At 43.9% G+C, this 22,228-nt stretch overlaps 1 protein-coding gene across 1 annotated transcript in view; it reads right to left on the bottom strand.

Annotated features, from left to right (window-relative positions):
• COL27A1 (collagen type XXVII alpha 1 chain) overlaps positions 1 to 22,228 on the bottom strand; it is a 242,848-nt gene that overhangs the window by 64,742 nt on the left and 155,878 nt on the right. Inside the window, exons 29-34 of the mRNA XM_083424399.1 lie at positions 12,018 to 12,071; positions 7,664 to 7,708; positions 5,709 to 5,753; positions 3,207 to 3,260; positions 1,438 to 1,491; positions 685 to 738 (exon numbers count right to left, since the gene is read on the bottom strand). Coding sequence (XP_083280525.1) covers positions 685 to 738; positions 1,438 to 1,491; positions 3,207 to 3,260; positions 5,709 to 5,753; positions 7,664 to 7,708; positions 12,018 to 12,071 — 306 coding nt within the window. The remainder of the gene's footprint in view (positions 1 to 684; positions 739 to 1,437; positions 1,492 to 3,206; positions 3,261 to 5,708; positions 5,754 to 7,663; positions 7,709 to 12,017; positions 12,072 to 22,228) is intronic.

Raw genomic sequence — 22,228 nt, 5'->3', positions numbered from 1 at the left:
TCATCCATCTTGTCAAAAACAGCCCAGATGTCATGGATGCAGAGGAATGGTGGCAGGAACCAGCTGGGGAACCACCCAGGGAAGAAGGTGCACAGCACAGCGACTGGTGGTGAGACAATGAGCAGTGGTCAGAGGGAGAAGACTGGAAAGAGGAGGTGTCAGAAGCGAAGAGGTAACAGTGCTTAGTGAGCGGATAGAGTCTGTGGCACAGAGAAGTTCAGAATCAGGGACAGAATCAGAAGAGGCAGAGGCCTAGAGGCAGAGATGAGTCAGGCTGCTGAAGAGGCACAGGTGTTTCCTCCTCCAGGTGTGACAAGCTCCCCTCCCATATCTCCCAGAACCAGGAGAGGCATAAAGAGGTCAAAAAAGAGGTTAGTTTCACACAGATGCAGTCTCAGATTGCTTTGGGGGAATCCTGGAGAGGAGGGAACTGTGGGAAGGCAGGGATCTTCGGTCTCTGCTACTGGGGACAAAACTTGCCAGAGATGAGCTGCTATGCTTTATAGGTGTGACGTTCCTGTGCAGATCGTGTTTTTGCCAATAGTCTACTCCAACTTTGAACTGTACGATTTACTGACCAGCACGCTCTTTGACACCAAGACATCGCAGAAACAAAAGCCATAATTACCCCTCTGATTGAACATCACATATAGAGGTGCGTGTTCCCCTGCCACCCCCATTTACCTTCATGCCTGTTTCACCTGGAAGTCCACGCTGCCCTGCCAGGCCAGGAGGTCCCTGGTAGAGTGGGGAGGAAGAACAAAGTAAAAGGTCATTGTCAACAAATGGAGAACACATGTGTATAGCAAATGAAAATGCAATTATAAATTACTCTATGATTACACATGGATAACCTATTTGAACACACTGTTTCCTACCAGCCATGTACATTTTTTGTCCTGTCATTCTAACGTCCACTTTTCCCTCCTCCATCATTGTACCATCAGTTTAATGGAGTTCACTTGAGAAAATATCAAGTCTTGTCAGGCAGTTAATATGGTTTATTTTGGTGATTTTAAATTTGGAATTAAGCTGGATTTAACCTCGGCGGTGTCTCTTGTATCTTCATTTTCTTACTTTACAGATGTTGGTTTATATCACAGATGCATGTTCTACATTATTTTATTCATATTGTAGCTGCAAACTAGTCGTGGCCTTTGGATAGAACAATAAACTTATTGATTTATTGACTGAAATACATTGCAGGCAGAACTATCACAGTGGAGGATCCAAATGAGATTTTCCCCAGCCAGGGGCTCCATTGTGTTTTCCCAGGAATAAATACCAATAAAGTTTATTCGTGGGAAATGCAGTTCTTCTCCCATACCCAGCAAGTTTCTTCCTGCAATTATCAAACACCCTGAATGAGAGGACAATGAATGGACTTCTGCAAAGATTAAAGAGGTGGGTATGAGAGAGGGGGAGATTATTCTCTACCTTATGTCCAATTTCTCCCAAAGGCCCAGGTGGACCTTGAGCTCCCTGAGGTCCCTGAAATAAAGATGCATATTGTTAAGAATGTATGGAAAGCGTCCTGCTGGATCAAAATAAAGGGCCACATAGAGTAAATAAGCACCCTGCTCCCAGCAATGGCCAGCCAGTGCTCCCTGCAATGCTTATAAACAGGGCATGCATCCGCCCACAACTACTGCCCTTCCAGCAACTAGTATTGCAGGGGTAGACTGCCTCTGAATATGGAGGTTCTGTTTAGCTACCATGATTAATAGCCACCTCTCCTACACTGATTTGTCCACAGTGGTACCTCAGTTTTTGAACAGCTTAGTTCCCAAACAACTCAGAACCCGAATGCTGCAAACCCGGAAGCAGGTGTTCTGGTTTTCCAACTTGGCCCGGAAGCCAAACGTGCTCCTGAGCTTCCGTTTTTACTATTGCGCGGCAAATTTGAGTCGCCCACATAGTAATTAAGGCTTTCCCCTTCCCATTTAACACTTAAGCAGCAAATTTAAGTCCCCCCCTGCATAGTAATTAAGGTTTTCCCCCTCCCGTTTTTACCCTTAAGCAGCAAATTTAAGTCCCCACCCCCATCGTAATGAAAGTCTTCCGTTTCTGATTGCAGTGTTCTAAGGTGATATTTGGTGCTTTAGCTTTTGCTATTTTTGCATTTTCATTTGTGTGGCTTTTTCATTTTTGTGTCTGTGGCTTGTTTTTCATTTTATGATTGATTGATTGATTGATTGATTGTGTGACTGCAGAAATGGATAAAAGGCGTTCCATCCAAACAATGACTATCATTAGTGCAGGTAATATTTTTTTTTAATTTTAATTTTTATCATCTACAATACTGTCTTATTTATTTTATAGTACAGTACAGTGGTACCTCGGGTTACATACGCTTCAGGTTACATATGCTTCAGGTTACAGACTCCACTAACCCAGAAATACTACCTCGAGTTAAGAACTTTGCCTCAGGATGAGAACAGAAATCGCGCAGCAGCGGAGTGGCGGCAGCGGGAGCCCCCATTAGCTAAAGTGGTGCTTCATGTTAAGAACAGTTTCAGGTTAAGAACGGACCTCCGGAATGAATTAAGTACTTAACCCGAGGTACCACTGTACATTGATTATTGCTTTCATTTTATGGATCAATAGTCTCGTTAGATAGTAAAATTCATGTTAAATTGCTGTTTTAGGAGTTGTTTTTAAAAGTCGGGAACAGATTAATCCGTTTTGCATTACTTTCTATGGGAAAGTGTGCCTTGGTTTGGGAATGCTTTGGTTTTGGAATGGACTTCCGGAATGGACTAAGTTTGAGAACCAAGGTACCACTGTAATTCCTGTTTTAAGGCGGTGATCACCACATCTGAAGTCTCCTTTAGGCTGCATTTTGTTATGGATTTGGGAGCGCCTGTCTAATGTCTAAGAACAGTCAGAAGATCTCTACTGGATTAAATCAAAGGTTCATCTGGTCCAGTGTTATGTTCCCCACAAGCTGAATGTAAAGTCCTCTCCCACCATTTCACAGAATTATTGAATCATTCGTCTCCCTTCCCCATGTCCCAGCAACTGGTATTCAGTGGTAGGCTGCCTTTGATCATGGATGCTCTATTCAGGAGGCGAGCATTGTGTTGGTGGCTCCGCTATTATGGAACTCTCTCCCCAGAAGTAGCCTGCTGGAGCCTGCCTCCCATTAGAAAGAAAGTTTAGATTTGTTGTGGCCTGGGATGAAGGGGGCTGTGGTGGGTACTTGCCGGGTCTCCTGGAGGCCCTTTAGCTCCTTGGGGTCCAGAAGGTCCTTGGATACCCTGGAATAAAGCAGGACAACAAAAAGTTCAGAGTTCGAGGTTGGAGTGCAAATTTTCACACCTCTTAGTCACTCAATAGCACCTTGCGAATATTTCATAAAAGGAGCAAGAAGGTGATTCAGAACTAGAAAGGAGAAATGACCTAGTGCCTCACTCTCTGGAATGGAAACTGACCCAATTCCAGAGAAAAGGTATGACCAATGACGACATTTAATTTAACCTGTTAGATATTCTATCAGGGCACATATATCGTTCCATTTAGGAAAAAACAAAACCAACATCAACTCATAATCCCCTAGTGCAGGGGAACGTGTGGCCCTCCAGATGCTGTTGGACAGCAACAATGTCATCCCTGACCTTGGGCCATGCTGGCTGGAGTTGATGAGAGTCCAAGGACAGCAAGGCCCACAAATATTCCTCGCCCCTAGTGGTTGCAAGGTCAGGCCAAAGGTCTATCTTGACACAGATTTATTAAGGTTGGTAGGGATCCCAGAAGGTCACCTACTCCATATTTCCTACTAATGCATGAAATGTTCTTGATTTTTTTTTTTGGTTGGGGGATCCAGCCTCTCTTTAGAAATCTCTAATGAAGGAGAATCCATCATCTTCCAAAGTTCCAAGGCAGTCTGTTTCAGTGTCAAACAGCTTATACCATCAAGAAGTTCTTCCTCATGTTTAGCTGAAATAACCTTTCTTGTAATCTGTCGCTGATTCTGCTCCCACCTTCTGGAGCAACAGAAAACAAACCTTCTCCATGGTCTATGTTTCCCATATCACAGTGGTCAATCAGATGCCCAGTGAGCTTCATGGTTGAGCGGGAATTTGAACCCTTGATCCCCCAGGTCCTAGTCCAGTGCTCTAACCATTGTAATGATACCACCACTGGCTCTCATCCTCCATCTGGCAGCCCTTCAGATATTAGAAGATGGCTATCATACCACATCTCAGTCTTGTCTTCTCCAGGCTAATATATATATGCACTGTAATATGTTTATGTAACCCACCCTGGGACAATTCGATGAACAAGAGGCAATAAATTTTACAATAAATAAGAATAAATACAAACACAATAATCATGTCCCTTTTAAAGCTACCTAAGCCAGCAACCACCACCACTTCTTGCAACAAATTTACATAATTAATTATGTATTGTGTAAAGGCATCAATGGTCCTGGGCATATAATTGTAAGCATCCAACGGTTGTGTTAAGATTAATTTGTGAAACAGCAGGAATGTTGAAGCTTACTGACTTTGGGCAAAAATGAGAAATGGGAGAGGGGAGTAGAAAGTGATCTTGTATTATCACATTTATGTTCGCAACATAAAAATACAAAATGAAAACACAAAATACGTAATAAAAACAAAAACGAACCAATGACATGCTAGTCAACCAGAGGCCTGGATATAGAGAAACATTTTTGCCTGGGGCTTAAAGGTGTAGGGAGAAGGTGCCAGGTGATCCTCCCAGGGGAGAGCATTCTACAAATTGGAGCCACTGCAGAAAAGGCAGATTCTCATGCTGCCTCCCTCCAGACCTCTTGTGGAGAAGGAACACAAAGATGGGCCTCAGACGATGATTGCAGGATCCAGTTGTCGATACAGGTAGGTAGCCATGTTGGTCTGCTGTAGTCAACACAAAATAAAAAAATTCCTTCCAGTTGCACCTTAAGAGACCAACTAAATTTGTTATTGGTATGAGCTTTCGTGTGCATGCACAAGTCTTCAGATAGGTATCTGAATGCACACGAAAGCTCATACCAATAACAAACTTAGTTGGTCTCTAAGGTGCAACTGGAAGTAATTTTTTTATTTAGGATCCAGTTGGTTCATCTAGAGAGAGGCAGGCCTTCAGGTATTGCAGTTTTAGTCCTTTATATCTATATGAATCTGCCTGGGCATCAAGATAATGCCTCAAGACTGTCACAGAGTCAGTATATACAGTGGTGCTTCGCAAGACGAAAAGAATCCGTTCCGTGAGTCTCTTCGTCTAGCGGTTTTTTCGTCTTGCGAAGCAAGCCCATTAGCGGATTAGCGCTATTAGCGGTTTAGCGGCTATTAGCGGCTATTAAAGGCTTAAGGGATTAGTGGATTAGCTGCTAAAAGGCTATTAGCAGCTTAGTGCCTTAGAAAAAGGGGGTGGGGAGCGGGGAAAAAACCCCCAGGAATCGCAAGACATTTTCGTCTTGCGAAGCAAGCCCATAGCAAATTCGTCCTGCGAAGCACCTCCAAAACGGAAAACCCTTTCGTCTAGCGGGTTTTCCGTCTTGCGAGGCATTTGTCTTGCGGGGCACCACTGTATAATGCTTATTATGTTGTTTGTACTTCAGCTCTAACACTTTACTTTCCATACATTGCTGAGATGCTTGTTGTGCATTTCAAAATAAACAGGTAAAATTATTAAGTAAAGAAACAAAGTTTGCTATAAAACAGGATGCAGCATGAACTTACAGGGAAGCCACGAGATCCCATCTCACCAGTCTCTCCTATCTTTCCCTGAAAACACAGTTACAGTTATGAGTATGAATCCAAACAAAAACATGCCTTGGTAAGCTGGCAGCAAAAGCACGGTGGAAGATAAAGGATGCTTCAGGGACACTTCAGGGACAGTCCAGGTGGGGTGGCTGTCCAGAGAAGGGCTGGAGGATCTGTGGCCCTCCAGATGTTGCTGGACTCCAGCTCCCACCAGCCCCAACCAATGTCGGTCAGGGGACAGTAGTAAGGGGAGTTATAGTCCAGCAATACATGGAGCACTACAGGTTCAAGAATTCCTGTGTTGAAAGCTGGTCCTTCCTCCGTTTTAACCATTTTTGAAAAGCAAAGCAAAGCAAAACCTACACCATTTGCTAACCACAACCTTCACCAATATGATGCCCTCAAACTGTTATGGACTACAACTCCCATCACCCCCAGTGTTGTTGGCTGGAATGGATGGGAGTTGTAGTCCAAAACAGCTGGAAAGCACCAGATCAGTGAAGGCTGGCTTAGAGAGTGGTTGAGAATGCTGCTAAGCACATTGCCTGTGAGACTTGGGCCACTTGCCACCTTAATTTTTCCAGAGGTGAATTTGTGCCTGGGGCCTGTATTTCACACACTCCCCTGCCTCCCAGAGCCTGCACACATTTTTGTCTTAAGTCCATCCTGTGCTACAGTTTGCTGAGAAGCCTGATGAGAGAAGGATCCTCTACGATATAGCTAGGCGTATGCTTAACCTCCTGTTGTGTGTTTTTTTTGGGCGGGGGGTATAAAATAACTAGTATGAATCCTTTAGGAAAGAATTGCCTGTTCTTTCTCCTATGTATAAACTTAAGGAGAGAACCATTTACATATCAGTTTCTCGTTACTGGCATGGGTACCTTACCTAGGACAGGTAATGTGTGCATAGATAGGTAACAGTAGTCAGTGAACTTCCCCACTCTTTTGTGGGGGAAGCTTGGCTCCCACCCCACAATTCACTCTTCACAGTTGCTTCCAAAAGATCTGTTTATTGAGCATTCATCCTGATATTCTTTATCAGGAAGATTAGGCAAAAATGCAATGAAATACAATGCAAGCAATTATCCCATAGTTTCCAAAGGAATTCTCCCATCACTTTCCTTATCACAACAAGTCTGATATTGGGGGGGGGGGGCGAGTGGGCTTGTTGCGCAAGACCCATCCAAGCAGCCTTAGTGGTGTTACCTGAATTTGCCAGTATGTGTTTGGACCCCATTTGAAAATAGCAATAGCCTGAAAGTGCCCCAAATAACATGTGATTGTCTCCAAATCTAGGGCTGCTTTCCTCCTTCACAGTCCCCATCCAGAGTTCTGGCAAGCTGTCTGCCTCTTTGCATCCTGCCCTCAAGCTCCTTACAAGTTTGTCCAATTAAAAGAGTGTTTCACAGTACATTATTCACTCCACCCCCACAGTAAAACCCTGGTCTGTGTTTTGGAAAGCAGCACTGGGAGCAGTGGCTTTGTGATGTCACTATTGTCAGTCAAAGAGCCCTGTGCACAGCTGGTTTATGTTGAAAACTGGCCGGATCATTTTCTTCTATGATCCTACAGAGAAGAAGGTACATCTGGCCCAATCAGGGGGAGTGCAGTTCTACTGTGGCAAGGCCACTCTGCTAAAATGTGCCTATGCACCCTTCAAGTGCATTTATGCACACAAAATTCAACAGACTTAGATCTGCATTGGATTGTGGCCCATAAATTGTTGTTAGGTCCTGGGGGGCAGGGGCAGGTGGAGTATGGGGATGGGGGAATCATTTTGTTGCTATTGTTCATTTTCTTTTTTAGCCATAGTGTAGTTCAGGGAGTCCTACTAAAACTAGATCTGAGTTAAAAACAGCCCGAATTCAATTTTGCAGAATGGAATTAATGTACACATCTCTTTCAGACACTCCAAAGTTTAACTGACTTACCTGTTGCCCATCTGGTCCCTGTTTCCCTGGATGTCCTGGAAGACCCTATTAGAAGGAAGAAAGGAAGTTTATTAATATTATTTTTATTATTACTGTTATTCTCTCCCATCCTTGCTCCTGGAGGAGCCCAGGGCAGGAAACACAGAGGTGGACTGGGAAATATCTTTCCTTAAAAGGCTTGTTGGAGGAGGAAGGTCTTCAGAGGCAACACTAAGTCTCTGCCCATCTAATATTTGAGGGAAATCTAAAAGATAGGTGCCTGATTCCTATATTGTGTGGAACAGACCTGCTGATAAAATGGCATCTGCAGGAGGTCCTCACCTGAAGAACACAGTGATCAGTTGGAGTGAGAAAATCTTACAGGTATATAGTGCCATCTATGTGCATGGGACGCGGATGGCGCTGTGGGTTAAACCACAGAGCCTAGGGCTTGCTGATCAGAAGGTCAGTGGTTCGCACCCGTGCGACGGGTGAGCTCCCATTGCTCGGTCCCTGCTCCTGCCAACCTAGCAGTTCGAAAGCACATCGAAGTGCAAGTAGATAAATAGATACCGCTCCAGCGGGAAGGTAAACGGCGTTTCCGTGCGCTGCTTTGGTTCGCCAGAAGCGGCTTAGTCATGCTGGCCACATGACACGGAAGCTGTACACCGGCTCCCTCAACCAATAAAGCGAGATGAGCGCCGCAACCCCAGAGTCGGCCACAACTGGACCTAATGGTCAGGGGTCCCTTTACCTTTACCTTTATGTGCATGGCACCTTACAAAAGAACAGATAGGAGAGGTCCTTGACCCCACGAGGCTTACTGTCTAAAGCAGAGAATCAACTGAAGAAGGGGGAGAAAATGGCGGCATAGGTAGGCAAGTGGAAAAATGCTTTGACTTAAGGCTCATCCACACCTCCACTTGCCCCATGCTTAGAAAGCACAGGCCCAAGTGGTTTTCTGCTTGGGCCCAAGTGGTTTTGCCTTTGCCCTCTTGCTTTCCCCTGGGAAACCTGCTCTTTAAGGCCAAATTGGAGCAAACACCAATCTGGAGAAATCCTGATTGACATTTGCTTCAATCCAAAGGTAAACAGTGGGTTTTCCCAGGAGAAACTGGTGAGGCGACTGGAAGTGTGAATGAGGAGCCTTTAACTACATCAGAGGATTGGGCCAAATGCTTCCCACTGGGGTGGAAGAGGGCTCTGATGTGGCTTTGGAAAATCCTGCCCTGCTGTGTGCTGCCAGAGCCAAACTCTGCAAACCTTCAGGGTATTATATCAAGAGTCCTGGTTTCCAAGAGCCCTTTGAAAGCTTTCTCGTGATAAGAACTGTTCTGACTTTCTGCACAGATGGATTATTTTTAGCCATGTGTGAGCATTCTGTTGACTCCAAAATAAAAAGGCTTTGCTTTTGGTTGCTTTGGCAATATTTTAGCCACCATGAATTCACGGAGATCATATCTATGCAAATAAGTAAGGTATGTACTGAATTCAGATGAAGTCTAAATAAAGATAATGAGGTACGTTTGCCTCTTAAATGCAGACAGAATCGAATTTCTTCCCCATCCTAGTCAAGACTGTAAAAACACAGTGCAGAAAAGGTGTGAGTTAAACATCAGAATGGGAAGGGGGCTGGAAAAACCCAGGGGAAACACCACTTTTTTTGTCTTTTGACCCTTCACCCTGATATTTAACTTGATTTAGCTCTGAGAAGGAGGCCAAACCCTGAAAGCTTCAAAGTCAAACATGGAGATTGACAGCAATGCTTCTGCCAGCCTGGAAGACTCCCCTGTTCAGCAGATAAGCTAGCATGAATATTCTAAAGTTCTGACCCAATTTAAAACCTCAGCTTTCAGCCAACTCTCTACATCACAATAGGTTGCTTGTCTGTGGGTTCTAGGTATAAACGGCCTCGGTCCTGTATACCTGAAGGAGCGTCTCCACCCCCATCGTTCAGCCTGGACACTGAGAACCAGCGCCAAGGGCCTTCTGGCGGTTCCCTCATTGCGAGAAGTAAGGTCTTCTCGGTAGTGGCGCCCGCCCTGTGGTACGCCCTCCCTTCAGATGTGAAGGAAATAAGCAGCTATCTTATCTTTAAAAGACATCTGAAGGCAGCCCTGTTTAGGGAGGTTTTTAATATTTAACGCTGTATTGTTTTTAACACTCAATTGGGAGCCGCCCAGAGTGGCTAGGGTAACTCAGCAAGATGGGCGGGGTATAAATAATAAATTATCATCATCATCATCATCATCGTTTTACCAGTCTCATGCAGGGACACCATCTTGGCATTGACTCCTGGAAGACTTGCTCATTGCCTTTCATGCCTTTCCGCACCTGGCCTGGGAGCGTGGGACCCTGACTGACTCCAGCTGCAGAAGCTGAGGCTGTTGAACAAACTCTTGTGCAGGGGTGGAAGGGGTATTGTTGCTGGATGGGGCTTTTTTGTATCTTTATTTTAGATCTTGTGATTTATGTCAAAATAGTTTGATTTGGTTGTGTATTCTTTGAATGTTTTATTTATTGTCTATTATGACTACTCTTGTTACGTTGAAGTTGTGTATTTTTTTTTCCATCTTGCAAGCCACCTTGGGCATCGTTTGAATCCTGGGTGGAATCTACACACATATAAAAACCATTCTGAAAATGCTTTTTTAAAAAAAGCGTTCTTAAAAATACATTGAATTTTCCATAAGACTCACTGCCGCCACCTAGTGTCACATTGTATATTGCACTTAAAACACACTTAAAACGCTTTATTTGCAGCTGTATAGCTGAGTCCCTGGAAAGGCATGCAAATAAAATTATGTATGTATGCATGTACTCATAATCATACATTTGCCCATTCACAACTTGTATTCATATCAATGGCAGGACAACAGAAGTAGAATTTGTGAACACTTGTGGTTGTTTAGAAGCTTATATTTCAAGCCTGGAAGGATGAGCATGCAATGGTTTGAGGAACTCACTACCCTTGCTACATTTGAACGTATTTCCCAGAAGCATCAGTGGGTATCTATTGACATCTGGATTATTTATATTGACTAATGTACTTAATTTAAGGGGGATGTGAAGATGATTAAAGGTAAAGGTAAAGGTACCCCTGCCTGTACGGGCCAGTCTTGCCAGACTCTAGGGTTGTGCGCCCATCTCACTCTATAGGCCGGGAGCCAGCGCTGTCCGGAGACACTTCCGGGTCACGTGGCCAGCGTGACAAGCTGCATCTGGCGAGCCAGCGCAGCACACGGAACGCCATTTACCTTCCCGCAGGTAAGCGGTCCCTATTTATCTACTTGCACCCGGGGGTACTTTCGAACTGCTAGGTTGGCAGGCGCTGGGACTGAACGATGGGAGCGCACCCCGCCGCGGGGATTCGAACCGCCAACCATGCGATCGGCAAGTCCTAGGCGCTGAGGTTTTACCCACAGCGCCACCCGCGTCCCTGAAGATGATTACTGCATGCTTAAAGTGAACTGATGGTGTGAGCATTTTTCTTTGTCGCTTTTTTTCTTGCTATTAAAATGTAATGATGATGATGATGACGAACTTACATTCATTGCCCAAAATATAACTCACATATATGTGAGTCAGCAGCTGGAGTGTCAGACTAGGACAAGGGAGTCCTGGCTTCAAATCCCACTCCCTGGATGAGCTCGACTCAATAGCTGTCTCTCACAAGATCATTATGAAAATAAAATGGAGAGGGGGTGAATATTGTAACTTGAGCTGCTAGGAGGAAAGGTGGGCTGTAATTAATAAATAACATGAAAATAAGAATATGCTCTGGCATATCTGAAGTGGTGATTGGTTAACTCCCTTCAGTCTTTTTCTGAACTGGGTTGGTATTTGCACTTTCTTAGAAGTCTATTAGAAAAAGCTTGCCTGCCCGAGCTACGGTAAAGTGGCCAGAATTTCAGTGAAAAAAATAAACATTTCTAGGGTCATGAATACAAGGGCCAGAAAAGAACTTCTCTGAGAAATGACGCTCAATTAATAATGCTTCTTAACATTAAGGGCCAGAAAAATCCATATTCCAAACCAGGTAATTATGCACTTTGGCAAACAGTAATGAGAAATAACAAACAGAAGAGAGTGTTTTTGAGCACATATAAACTATGTTTATTTCACCACTAAGGGACCATTAAAAGTAGTGGGCAGAACTTCAACATATGCTTGAGACCATACACTTCTTAATCTCCATCACAAACTGAAAGGGTCACACAAATCCAACTAAACCTGGTTCAGCATCTGCCTTGCAAGGCTACGAAACATTCACAGCTCCTTAGCTTCCCACAGTGCAATGGACAAAGTTCATAACATGCCCCAAAATAATCTAGCCACACTTAACATTCTCTGGATCTGGTGGGGGGGGGCTCACCTTAGCACCTTGCGGCCCTGGTTCACCCACTAGTCCATCAGGACCTCGAGCACCCTAGGGAAAAACACACACAGGCACACATGAATATACACAAATATACAACATTTTAAAAAGTGGGGACGGGGGAGAGGAAGAAAGTTGTACATGAGGAATGAACAGCAGGTGTCTCTCTCAAGCTACAAATGGCAAAAACTGTCTAACCCTCAAATAGAGAATTTTAAAGAAGAGTGGCCAAGCCGAGTTAAAAGTATTCTCTTGTAAGAATCTTTCAAAAGGACAGTGAGGAACCTTGGGCTTATCCCATGATCAAAATAGAGCTGAGGACATTTATTTAGAGGCTCTGCCAGATAATCTATTTTTTTCAGCAGTCACTTGATTCGCTTCTGCAACACTTATGTGGCAGATCTTAATTGAGCATCCACTCTGATTTGTTTACAAGCAGCACACATCCTGCAATTCACCCTGCTTTGCTTAGGCGGGAGGGTTAAATGTCTTCATGCTAGTCATTCATTTGTTCCATGCTATTCAGTGCACTTCTCTGTCACTTTCCAAATCACACACACACACACACACACACACACACATGGTCCTTTTTAAAAAGTGGATTTGTTGCTGTATGGCAATGAATCCACTTTTATTTCACTAAAGCCAATGTACCAATATGTGGTTGAATTCCCTCCACCCAATAAAATACTGACACTCTAGAGCAGGGGTGTCAAACTCAAATTCATCGGGGGCCGCATCAGCAGTTTGGTCACCCTCAAAGGGCCGGTTGTATCTGTAGGACTATGTGTCCACTCTTTATTATCATAAATTATTGTCACTGCGCCGCTAGAGGGCAGACGTTCTCTGGCTTGTAGGCTGCCGCGCATGCGTTGAAGAGGCAGCTTTCTTGTGTAAAAAAAGCGAGAATAAAAGGTGAAGGCTGGCGGCCGGCGGCGGCTACACGGGCCACATGACGAGGTCTGGCGGGCCGGATTCGGCCCGCGGGCCTTGTGTTTGACACCCGTGCTCTAGAGGGTCCAAAAATGCTTTACATCTTGGCCTTTTGCCTCCATGAGTCACCCACAGTGGCCAACCAGGTTAAAACCAATACCACGTAAAAAGAAGGGTAAGCTTAACATTGGTGCATCATTTTAAATTACAAATTAAAGAAAGAGGCAGCAAAGAAACCTGAAAACACTTGAATAAGAAGGGAAAAGAAAGGAGAGCAGAAACAAGTAGCAACCCAAAACTTCAAGAACTGATCAGAGTGGACTTCATCTATCTCCTGAAGGGCAGGCCTGTCTGGGAGAGAATTCCGAGATTTGGTTGCCACTCCTGATTTATTTTTTTAAAAAACCATCACATTTTCTCATTCTCTGATTGGAGCAGTAACACAGAGTATGGCCCTCTTCCCTAACCTGGTGCTCCTCCGGACGCTGTTGGAGGACAAGCTCCGTCATCTCTGACCATTGGCCATGCATACTTTGCCTGAAAATGTCACAAGTTTAATCCCTGGCATCCTGCAGTTAAAACGGATAAGGCAGCACATGATGGGAAAGGAAGAGACCTTTGTGTGAGTGTTTGGTTGCCTGTTACAGGAGCCATAATGGACTGCTAGACAGACCTGAGGTGGGGAACCTCTAATCCACAGGCCACTCTTTGCCCACCAAGCCATTTCCCCCAAACCATTTCCACCTGGCAGGAGCAGGAGGTCAGGGGTTAATCCTGCATTGGCTGCACAGCCCTATTCCCAGTTGGGTACTGGACCACTTAGCCTAGGCAGCAGGATTGACTTCCTTAGATATTCAGGATGGCCTCACAGGTGTATACTGCCACTTATGCATAAGTTTTAATGAGGATTCTCTAAATTTTATAAACTACTCATTTGTGAAGTTGTCCAGGCGACATGAATTTATTATATATACAATGGTACCTCAGGTTACAGATGCTTCAGGTTACAGACTCCACTAACCCAAAAATAGTACCTCAAGTTAAGAACCTTGCTTCAGGGTGAGAACAGAAATCGCACGGCAGCGGGAAGCCCCATTAGCTAAAGTGGTACCTCATGTTAAGAACAGTTTCAGGTTAAGAACAGACCTCCAGAACGAATTAAGTTCTTACCCCGAGGTACCACTGTATATTATAATGGCCAATATTTAATTATGGGTGGTATCCAATGTTAGTCCTACTCAAGAGTATACCCATTGAAACTGATGTATATTACTAACTTAGGTACATTAACTTTAATGAGTCTGAACAGAATTTAGTTGGGTACAACCCTATAATTTTTATCTTACTACTCCTTTAACGAGTTCTTCTTTCACCATTTTCTTCAACCCTGTGAGGTAGGCTAAGCTGAGAGTTTGAGACTGGCCCCATATTACCCAGTAAGGTTCTTGGCCATGCAGGGGTTTGAACCTGAAATTCCCTGGTCCTAGTACAACACTCTGAACCACTACACACCACATGCAAGACAGGCGTGATTGTGCAACACTAGACTTATGTGAATAGTGGGGTTGGGAGCACTTGGAAATGGAAATCCCTGGTCCGGCTTCCTTTTCCTCCCACACACAGTACAGCTCATGCAAGCAGCCCACTCATGCAAGCTCTTAAGTAGACAGATCAGCAGCTGACTGTAACATGCAAATCAGCCGGGAGGAAAGAAGGAGAGGTGGGCCAGCAAGGAAATGGGAGAGGGGAAGGAGGAAAGAAAACTGGAGCCAAACGTGATAATCATGATGCAGACTTGGAGCCAACAAAACTGAGAGCCAACACTGACCAAAGCGAGTACAGTATGAGAGAGAGGAAGAGACACACAGAGCGGCAGTGTAACTGCATAAGATGTGCAGCGGGGAAGACAGCCAAACTGCTACAGCAAGCAAAACCCTGTCAATGTCCTTTTTTGTTTTATTTATTTTTTTAAAAGCAAGGCAGGAACTCCTGGCCAATCTGTGATGGCAAGATCGCAGCAGGAGCCCAAGCAGCTGAAAGCTTGGTGGACAGGAGGCAGTTGTAAATGCAGAGATCCTGCACTTTATTTACTTATTTGTTTGTTTTAACTGGCAGGTGGGACTGATGACTTGGCTCCAGATGGTAGGGCAACAGCTATCTCCTGTCACACAAAATCTGAAGCTGCCTGCCCCCATCCCTTTAAGATAACTGCTTCTCACATATCAGGGGAACCCAGCAATCTAACACACAGGGTAAGGAAGGCCTGGAAAGTCCCAACAATTCTGCATCTCATTTGGCTATGCCACTGATAAAGCACAAAAGGCATATCATCATACGCATGATAGTCCCAAGTCTTTCTTCCTGCCCCTTTCAATATATTACTTACTTACTTACTTATTTACTATTTCCCTTTGGAGTGTTGGGGGAGGGGTAGTATCTCTGGTGGGGGTCAGTTATGCTCCTTCCAAGGTAGTTTGTCCTCCTTTGGTCCCTGCCCTGTACTCAGCTCTCACCTGTGGATCCTAGAAGCTGTCCTGTTAGCATGTGGCAGCGGCCACACCCCAGGAATGGCTTCAACTGGCCAGCTAAACAAGGTGAGGGAAACAGATGGCTCTCCAACCCCAGGTGAGTTACAAACTTCCCCTGCATGCAAAGATAAGCTGCCTCTGGAGGACACACCGTGCTTCGGGAAGGTGTCCGCAAGCCTTGCGCGCCCGGCGGCAGGTCCCGCCGGGCACGCAAGGCTTGCAAGCAGCAGCCTGTTCTGGGGGCTGGGGTCGGGGGAAGCTCGGGCTTCCCCCGCGCCAGCCCTGCACCTGGGGGGGGGAATAATTTTTTTTCTTTATTTCCCCCCCCCAAAAAAAAACCCCTAGGTGCGTCCTATGGGGCGAAAAATACGGTAATACAGTAACAACAACATAATTATTAATGCTTTATCCATTTATTTAGTGTGTTTATGTAATGCTTTTCATCAAAAGTGGCTATCAATTAGCTACTTTGGCTCAGTTCAATGTGTTAGAAATAGCACACAAAGCCTTAAATGGTATTGGGACCCAAAACCTAAAAGAATACCTTCCCCAGTATTAACTATCTCAGGCCCTGTTGTAAATAAAAATATGCCCTTTTCCCTTATGGGGTATCCAAGAGCCCATATAGAGTCCTTACATAGGTTCCCTATTGGTAGGAGAAAATAACAGAGGCCAACCAGAGAATATTGAGAAGCAAAGCAGCTAGTAAGCTTGATCTTTATTGATCTGTTGCAACAGGGTGCTCCCCTCACACGCAGGAGAGGAAGAGGACCCCCCAGAATTGCTGTGCCAGAGCTTATAAAGACTTTTGAAAATCCCATTCTCTAGATCAGGACCACCCCCAGAAACATTATGCATACATCACAGAAGGGGTGTAACCTAAGACCACCCCTCAGGTACATGCATACATCACAGGAATTTAAATGTTGTTTTTCTCCTCTCACCTCTACTATCTCCTGTCTGACAAGTTACTTGATTGGATTGTCTGGGGTGCCTGACCATTCTTTTGTAGTGCTAAAATACTTATTTCCTGGGCCAGGTCACTTATTTCCTGAGCCAGGTCACAGGTTCACACCTTATTCAAACAGACATATCTTGTGAGGAAAGAAGACAATGGGGAGGCTTTAAGACATATCTTGTGAGGAAAGATTTGGTCAGTTTAGGAATCAAAATGGTTCCAGGTTGGTCTTCCTGTGTTGATCTGTGTATGTGCAGTTATGAACATCACCATATATCTAATACCATAAAATTCCTATCACAGCCCCACAATTGGCAGGACTGCCAGGTTGGTATTCACCCATGACAGGGTCTTCACAATGATAATTCCTTATTTCTGGAATTACCGTACCTTTCTGTTCATCACTGACATTCAGGAGAAGCTGAAAACATTCTTGGCTACCCAAGCATTTTATGGCTGAAAGATTCTGGATTATATCCTGTGATGGTGCTACTCAGGGTAGACTCATTGAGTTGTATCCAACTAAGTCCTAGTCAGAGCAGACTGGAAGTAATGGACAGAAGTTGGTCACATATATTAACTTCAATGGGCCTACTCTGAGTAGGACTAATGTTGGATATAATCCATTGAAACAAATGGCCACAACTTCGATTCATTAATTCAGTGGGTCTGCTCTGAACAGAACTTAGTTGGAAACTACCCCTTTATCTTTACACAACACTTGGCTGGAGGAGAGTCTTTCAGACAGAGATGCCTTCAAACAGAAGACTTTCCTCTGCAAGGCAGGACAAATGACCACCCTAGCCATCACAGGAAGAGGGTTGCAAGGAAAACTTTGCAAAGCATAATACAACAATGGAATAAGGCAGCATGTAATAAAACTAGCATCTGATTAAAATTATATAAATGAGAACCAGCAACACTATAAAAAGCTGAGTAGAAAATAAATAAATTGTTAAGGACTGCTAAAAGGCCACAAGAGAGAAGGCCAAATTGAAATTGCATAAGATTTTCAAGTCCAGCCATTCTCAACTTTCATTGGGTCATGGATTTCTTTGAGAAACTGATGAAAGCTATGGATTCTCTCCCCAGAAAATGGCAGATTAAGAACCAGTTCTATTAGCAACACGGACGAGGAGTGGGGGAGCTGTGGCCACTCCAGATGTTGATGGACTCTGGCTCCCATCAGCTGTAGCCCTAGGTATGATCACGAGAGACTCAGCTGAAGAACATCTGAAGAGCCACAAGGTCTCCATTCATGAAGTGGCCCAGATTTGCATCCAACCAGGGAATCTAATCCTGAACCCCAACACATATGGACTTAATTCCAGAGAGGATTTGGTGCATGTGTAGAGGGCATGAGCAGTCTTTGGCATGTGCTTAAAATTAATCCTTAGATTAAATCATTTTGCTGAAAATCTGGGACTCATCCAAAAGGGAGGGAAAGGTATTTGTGAAGAATGGAACAAAAATAGACTTCCTATATTAGTTTTTTAAACAAAAAAACAAAATAAAACTTTTTTTTTTCTAAAAGGGAATGGAAAAGCCTCAACTAAATCAGAACAAAATTATATTCTTCTATCAGGAGGTATATTTATCTAAAAGGTCATTTCTGTCCCCTCCCCCCAGAAGTTTACACGGTGTTTTCTCAATCTAATAACTATAAACATTTAAGCAGAGACCCCCAAAAATCTCCATTGTTCTTCTCAATCAAAACCAGATCAACCATTAGTCTGGCCTTCAAAACTGAAATTAAACACTGGCGGAATCCACATTCATCTGGCAAAAAGCTGCATTAATGTCTTTCCATTCTGATTTGAATTACATCCTTGGATGTGGGATCAGAAACACAGGGAATGCTGAAGAGGACAGGATCTGGAATTACTGCCCCTCAGAAACTTAACAAAACCAAAACGAAAAGGAAAAGGAAAAGAATGACGATGAAATTAAAGGCTTGTTCACATGAGATGATTAGGGTGAGGTTGGTTATGGAAGAGCTTGTTTAGCATGCAACACATGTTGCTCATCCTGTAACAATTTTACTAGGCATGTGGGAGGTTAATTAAAGCCTATTGGCTTGTGGGGGACACAGAGGTGGGCCTTTTCACTGGTGGCACCAGAGTCATAGAATGTGATCCTTGCTGAAACATGAGTGCCAAGAAAGAAAGAAAGAAAGAAAGAAAGAAAGAAAGAAAGAGGGCGTCATGAAAATTCACCAGCATTTTGTGAATTTCGTCACTTTATGATATGCAGTTATGTATGTCATACGCATTTTTGTAATGTCTTCCCCCTTTTTTCATGTTGTTTTCACTAACAGGCACACTTTAGTATGCAGTTTTGTACGCATTACATGCCTGGAGAACAGCACTGCAATCACTGGAGAATGGAGAATTTTGAAGAAAGGCAGCGTTTCAGTCCACATATTGTTTCAGAAAATGAAAATTTGATAGTTTCACATTTAAATGTGAACAGAATCCAGGTTTTCACTCATCTTTAATCCCAGGTCAATACCATCATCTAGAAACCTTAGGTAGCTGTCCAGACCCCCAACTCCCCACTATTCTCACTATTGACCCCATCCCTTCAAGTAGATCAGCTTGATATGCAAGATAACAATTGAAAAGTCTCCTGCACAGGCAATACTTGGGCTCAGAATCACACCTGCTCAAGGTTAGCCTAACAATGATATCTTAGCTTTTCTGTTACCAGCAGCATGGGTAGAAAACTGGGGTGGTCTTAACACTGACTCTCGGGGTGCTAGGATGGTCAATAGCACTGGCTGAGAAATTGATGTTCCAGGTCAGAGCGGCTAGAGGCAAGCACAGTCCATTTTCATTATACTACATGTGGCAAATGTTCACGGAGCACGAGGGTTGTTTGGACTATTGCAGGAAACCACCCAGTACTTATTAAAAAATGGGATGCAACCTTTCATAATAATCAAATGAAATTTTATTATCCAGTATTACACTAATCTGTACAAATGTTCAGGAAAGTTTTTAATGTGTGACATTTTAGTGTATTTTTAGTCTTTGTGGAAGACTTTGTAGAAGCCCAGCCAGATGGGCGGGGTACAAATAATAAATTATTATTATTATTATTATTATTATTATTATTATTATTATTATTAATGCAAGCTGTTCATTTTTCATTGTTAGAACAGTTGTTTTCTCAAATGTACCCAATCCCAAACAGAGGGGTCTGGAAGTCAACTGTCATTCTCACAAAGCATAACATCCCTGAATGGAAATTTAAATGGTGGTTACTAAGCAGAAGATACCATTTAAATTTCAACCAGTGCCTTGGAGTGATGCATTATGGGTATTTAAAATCAGTGCAAATCACAGTGCAGCTATTGCTGCCACTGGCAGATAAGCCAATGGGAAGCCCATCAATATATGAAGGGGCTGACCAGAACACATTTTCCCAGAGGGCCTCCTCAAACCTGGAGCCCAAACATGGGTACAGCACAGTACCATTTCATTATGAGATGCAGTAACAGACCATAAAGAAGGGGTTTCCCAGTATTTGTAGAAACTAGCCTACTGTACAAAGGTAAAATTCGCATTAGTTGCTCAGCCCACTCTTGCTTCTTGCCTACCCCACCACTGGTATGTGGCCTTTAGAAAGTTGCCCAGAAAGGAACATGACCTTCAGGCAGAAAAGGATTCCTCACTTATGCTCCATCAAAGAACATAAGACCACAGAGAGATCATACCATGCTTCAAGACAGCTGTGGAATCAATCTGCGGCTTCCTACACCCTTATGGAACAGTGACAGAGCACTCTCTCCCTTTCAGGCAATAGTAGCATTTCTTTGTCGGCTAATAACTGCCATAAGCCTATTTGAAAGATTAACCTACAGGAAAGCTTTATGCATGATGGATGGACCAGGCGTTTGGGTCACAGTAAAAGCCAGGTTAAGCACAATTGTTTAAACATGTGAATAATGTCACCTGTAGCTTGGCCCTTAGTGCATTGTTCAGCCTTGATTTCATGAGCACAATGATCCGCAGTGACCCTAATTTAACAGCAGGGCCTCCAGAAGTGCTTCATCCGCTCCAGGCCAGAGTAGATCTGGCCACCCAGAGCATGAAAAGAGCTGAATTCATTCAGGACCCAGCTTTTCACTCTGCTAAAGTGAAAAGTCCCGCTGGTCTTTCTAAAGTCTTTAACTGCCTTATTTCCACCTCATTAAAATAGCATTATTATTTTTTAGAGAAATCGGTGGTTGGTTGGGAGAGCAGCTTTCCAAAATTAAGTGGCTCTGACAGCTTCTGGGGCGAGGGCAGCCGGAAAGCTTTGCCACTGGCGCCACGCCTCACCAGTTGCCTGCTTTGCTCAGCCTGAGCTGGAAAAGAAGGCGAGTGGCGGGAACCCTGCACAATCTGGGGCCTTTTGGCAGAGGTAGAACAATACTGCAGTTGCAGAGAACTGGCTGCTGTAAGCACAGGCTTGGCTTGGGGTGTGGGGTGGCAAGGCAGAGAGAAATCAAGAAGGAGGGAGTCTGATGCTCCAGAATGGGATGCTTAAGAGGTTCTTCCTCTTGGCTTCGCTGCTTCTGTGTGGCACAGAGCACTGGAGATTTCCACACTAATGAGTGGAGATTAGTTCTGCCCCAGGGCAGGTTGCTATGGAAGAATTTTCCATCAATTCCCACTCAACGGTGATGGCTCTCTGCATGTCATTGGCTCCTCTCATGCAAAAATGGGTGTTGTTTAGTTTTCACAACCTCTAGAAATACAAGGAGAAAAATCTACTGGCTGCTTCTCTATGCCAAGAGCTCTGTTGAGGAATAAGATGCCCCCACCCCCAGAACTTTCACGAGGACTTAGAAATCATAAATTGATGTGGAAATCTAGAAAAAATGGACTTAAGACTAGAAAAATGAGAAAAACCGAATATGACAAATTTACCCAGCCCTAATAATCACGCACACACACACCCCGTGCCGTCTCTTGCTGGTGCCAGTAACTTATTTTACAACTTGTGTGTTGCTTTAGTTCATGTTCCATCTTGAGAGACATCAAGGCTTTTATAGACTGCCTTGAGAGCCATTGAGTCTACAAGGTGGCCTATAAATTTCATTTACTGCACGAAAGTAAACTGCAGGACTCTAAATACTAGCAAATCAGCTGTTTGATAAAAGGAAACTGTGTGGGAGGAACAGCCCAGCCTTTCTAGTCCAAACAAATTTAGCTGCTCAGCTCTTATATCTGATTGTGAGGAGTTCTTACGGAGAAGGGTTGCTGTCCAAGCCAGCCAGAATCGGTGTCAACAGAACTATGCTGGAAGAGCTATAACTTAAAGAATTGGTGCCCAATCTTGCTTCTCTCTTCTTCCCTCCTCCTCCCTTTTCCCTCTTGTGTTATGTATTTTTTTATTGTAAGCCTGATGGCAGGGACTGTCTTACTCCTGATTTTTGTAAGCCACTCTGGGAGCTTTAAATAATTCCTGCATGTAATTCCAGGCAACTCTTTAACTTCTCTGAAAACATTAAGCTCCTAGCTCTTGTTTGCATGGTAACTTGAGCGCCTCCAGATCTTTGAACCTAACTTTCCCCCACTCCTCTGACCTTGAATACACACACTTCTTCATCTCTGGTTTCAGATCCAGGACAACAGCAAAGCCAGGCTAGATATTATAAATTTGTATTTATTCCAATCAAGCTCTTAAATACAGACATAAAAGCAAAACTATAAATTTGGTTCACATCGCCAGATTTTAAAGGTGAATACGTAGAACTGTGTAATATAATGCTGTTTGTAAATGCTAATCTGCACTAACTC

Source organism: Podarcis tiliguerta (genome assembly GCF_965153285.1).
Source record: "Podarcis tiliguerta genome assembly, chromosome: Z".
NCBI lineage: Eukaryota > Metazoa > Chordata > Lepidosauria > Squamata > Lacertidae > Podarcis > Podarcis tiliguerta.
This window is presented reverse-complemented; position numbering and strand designations above follow the sequence as displayed.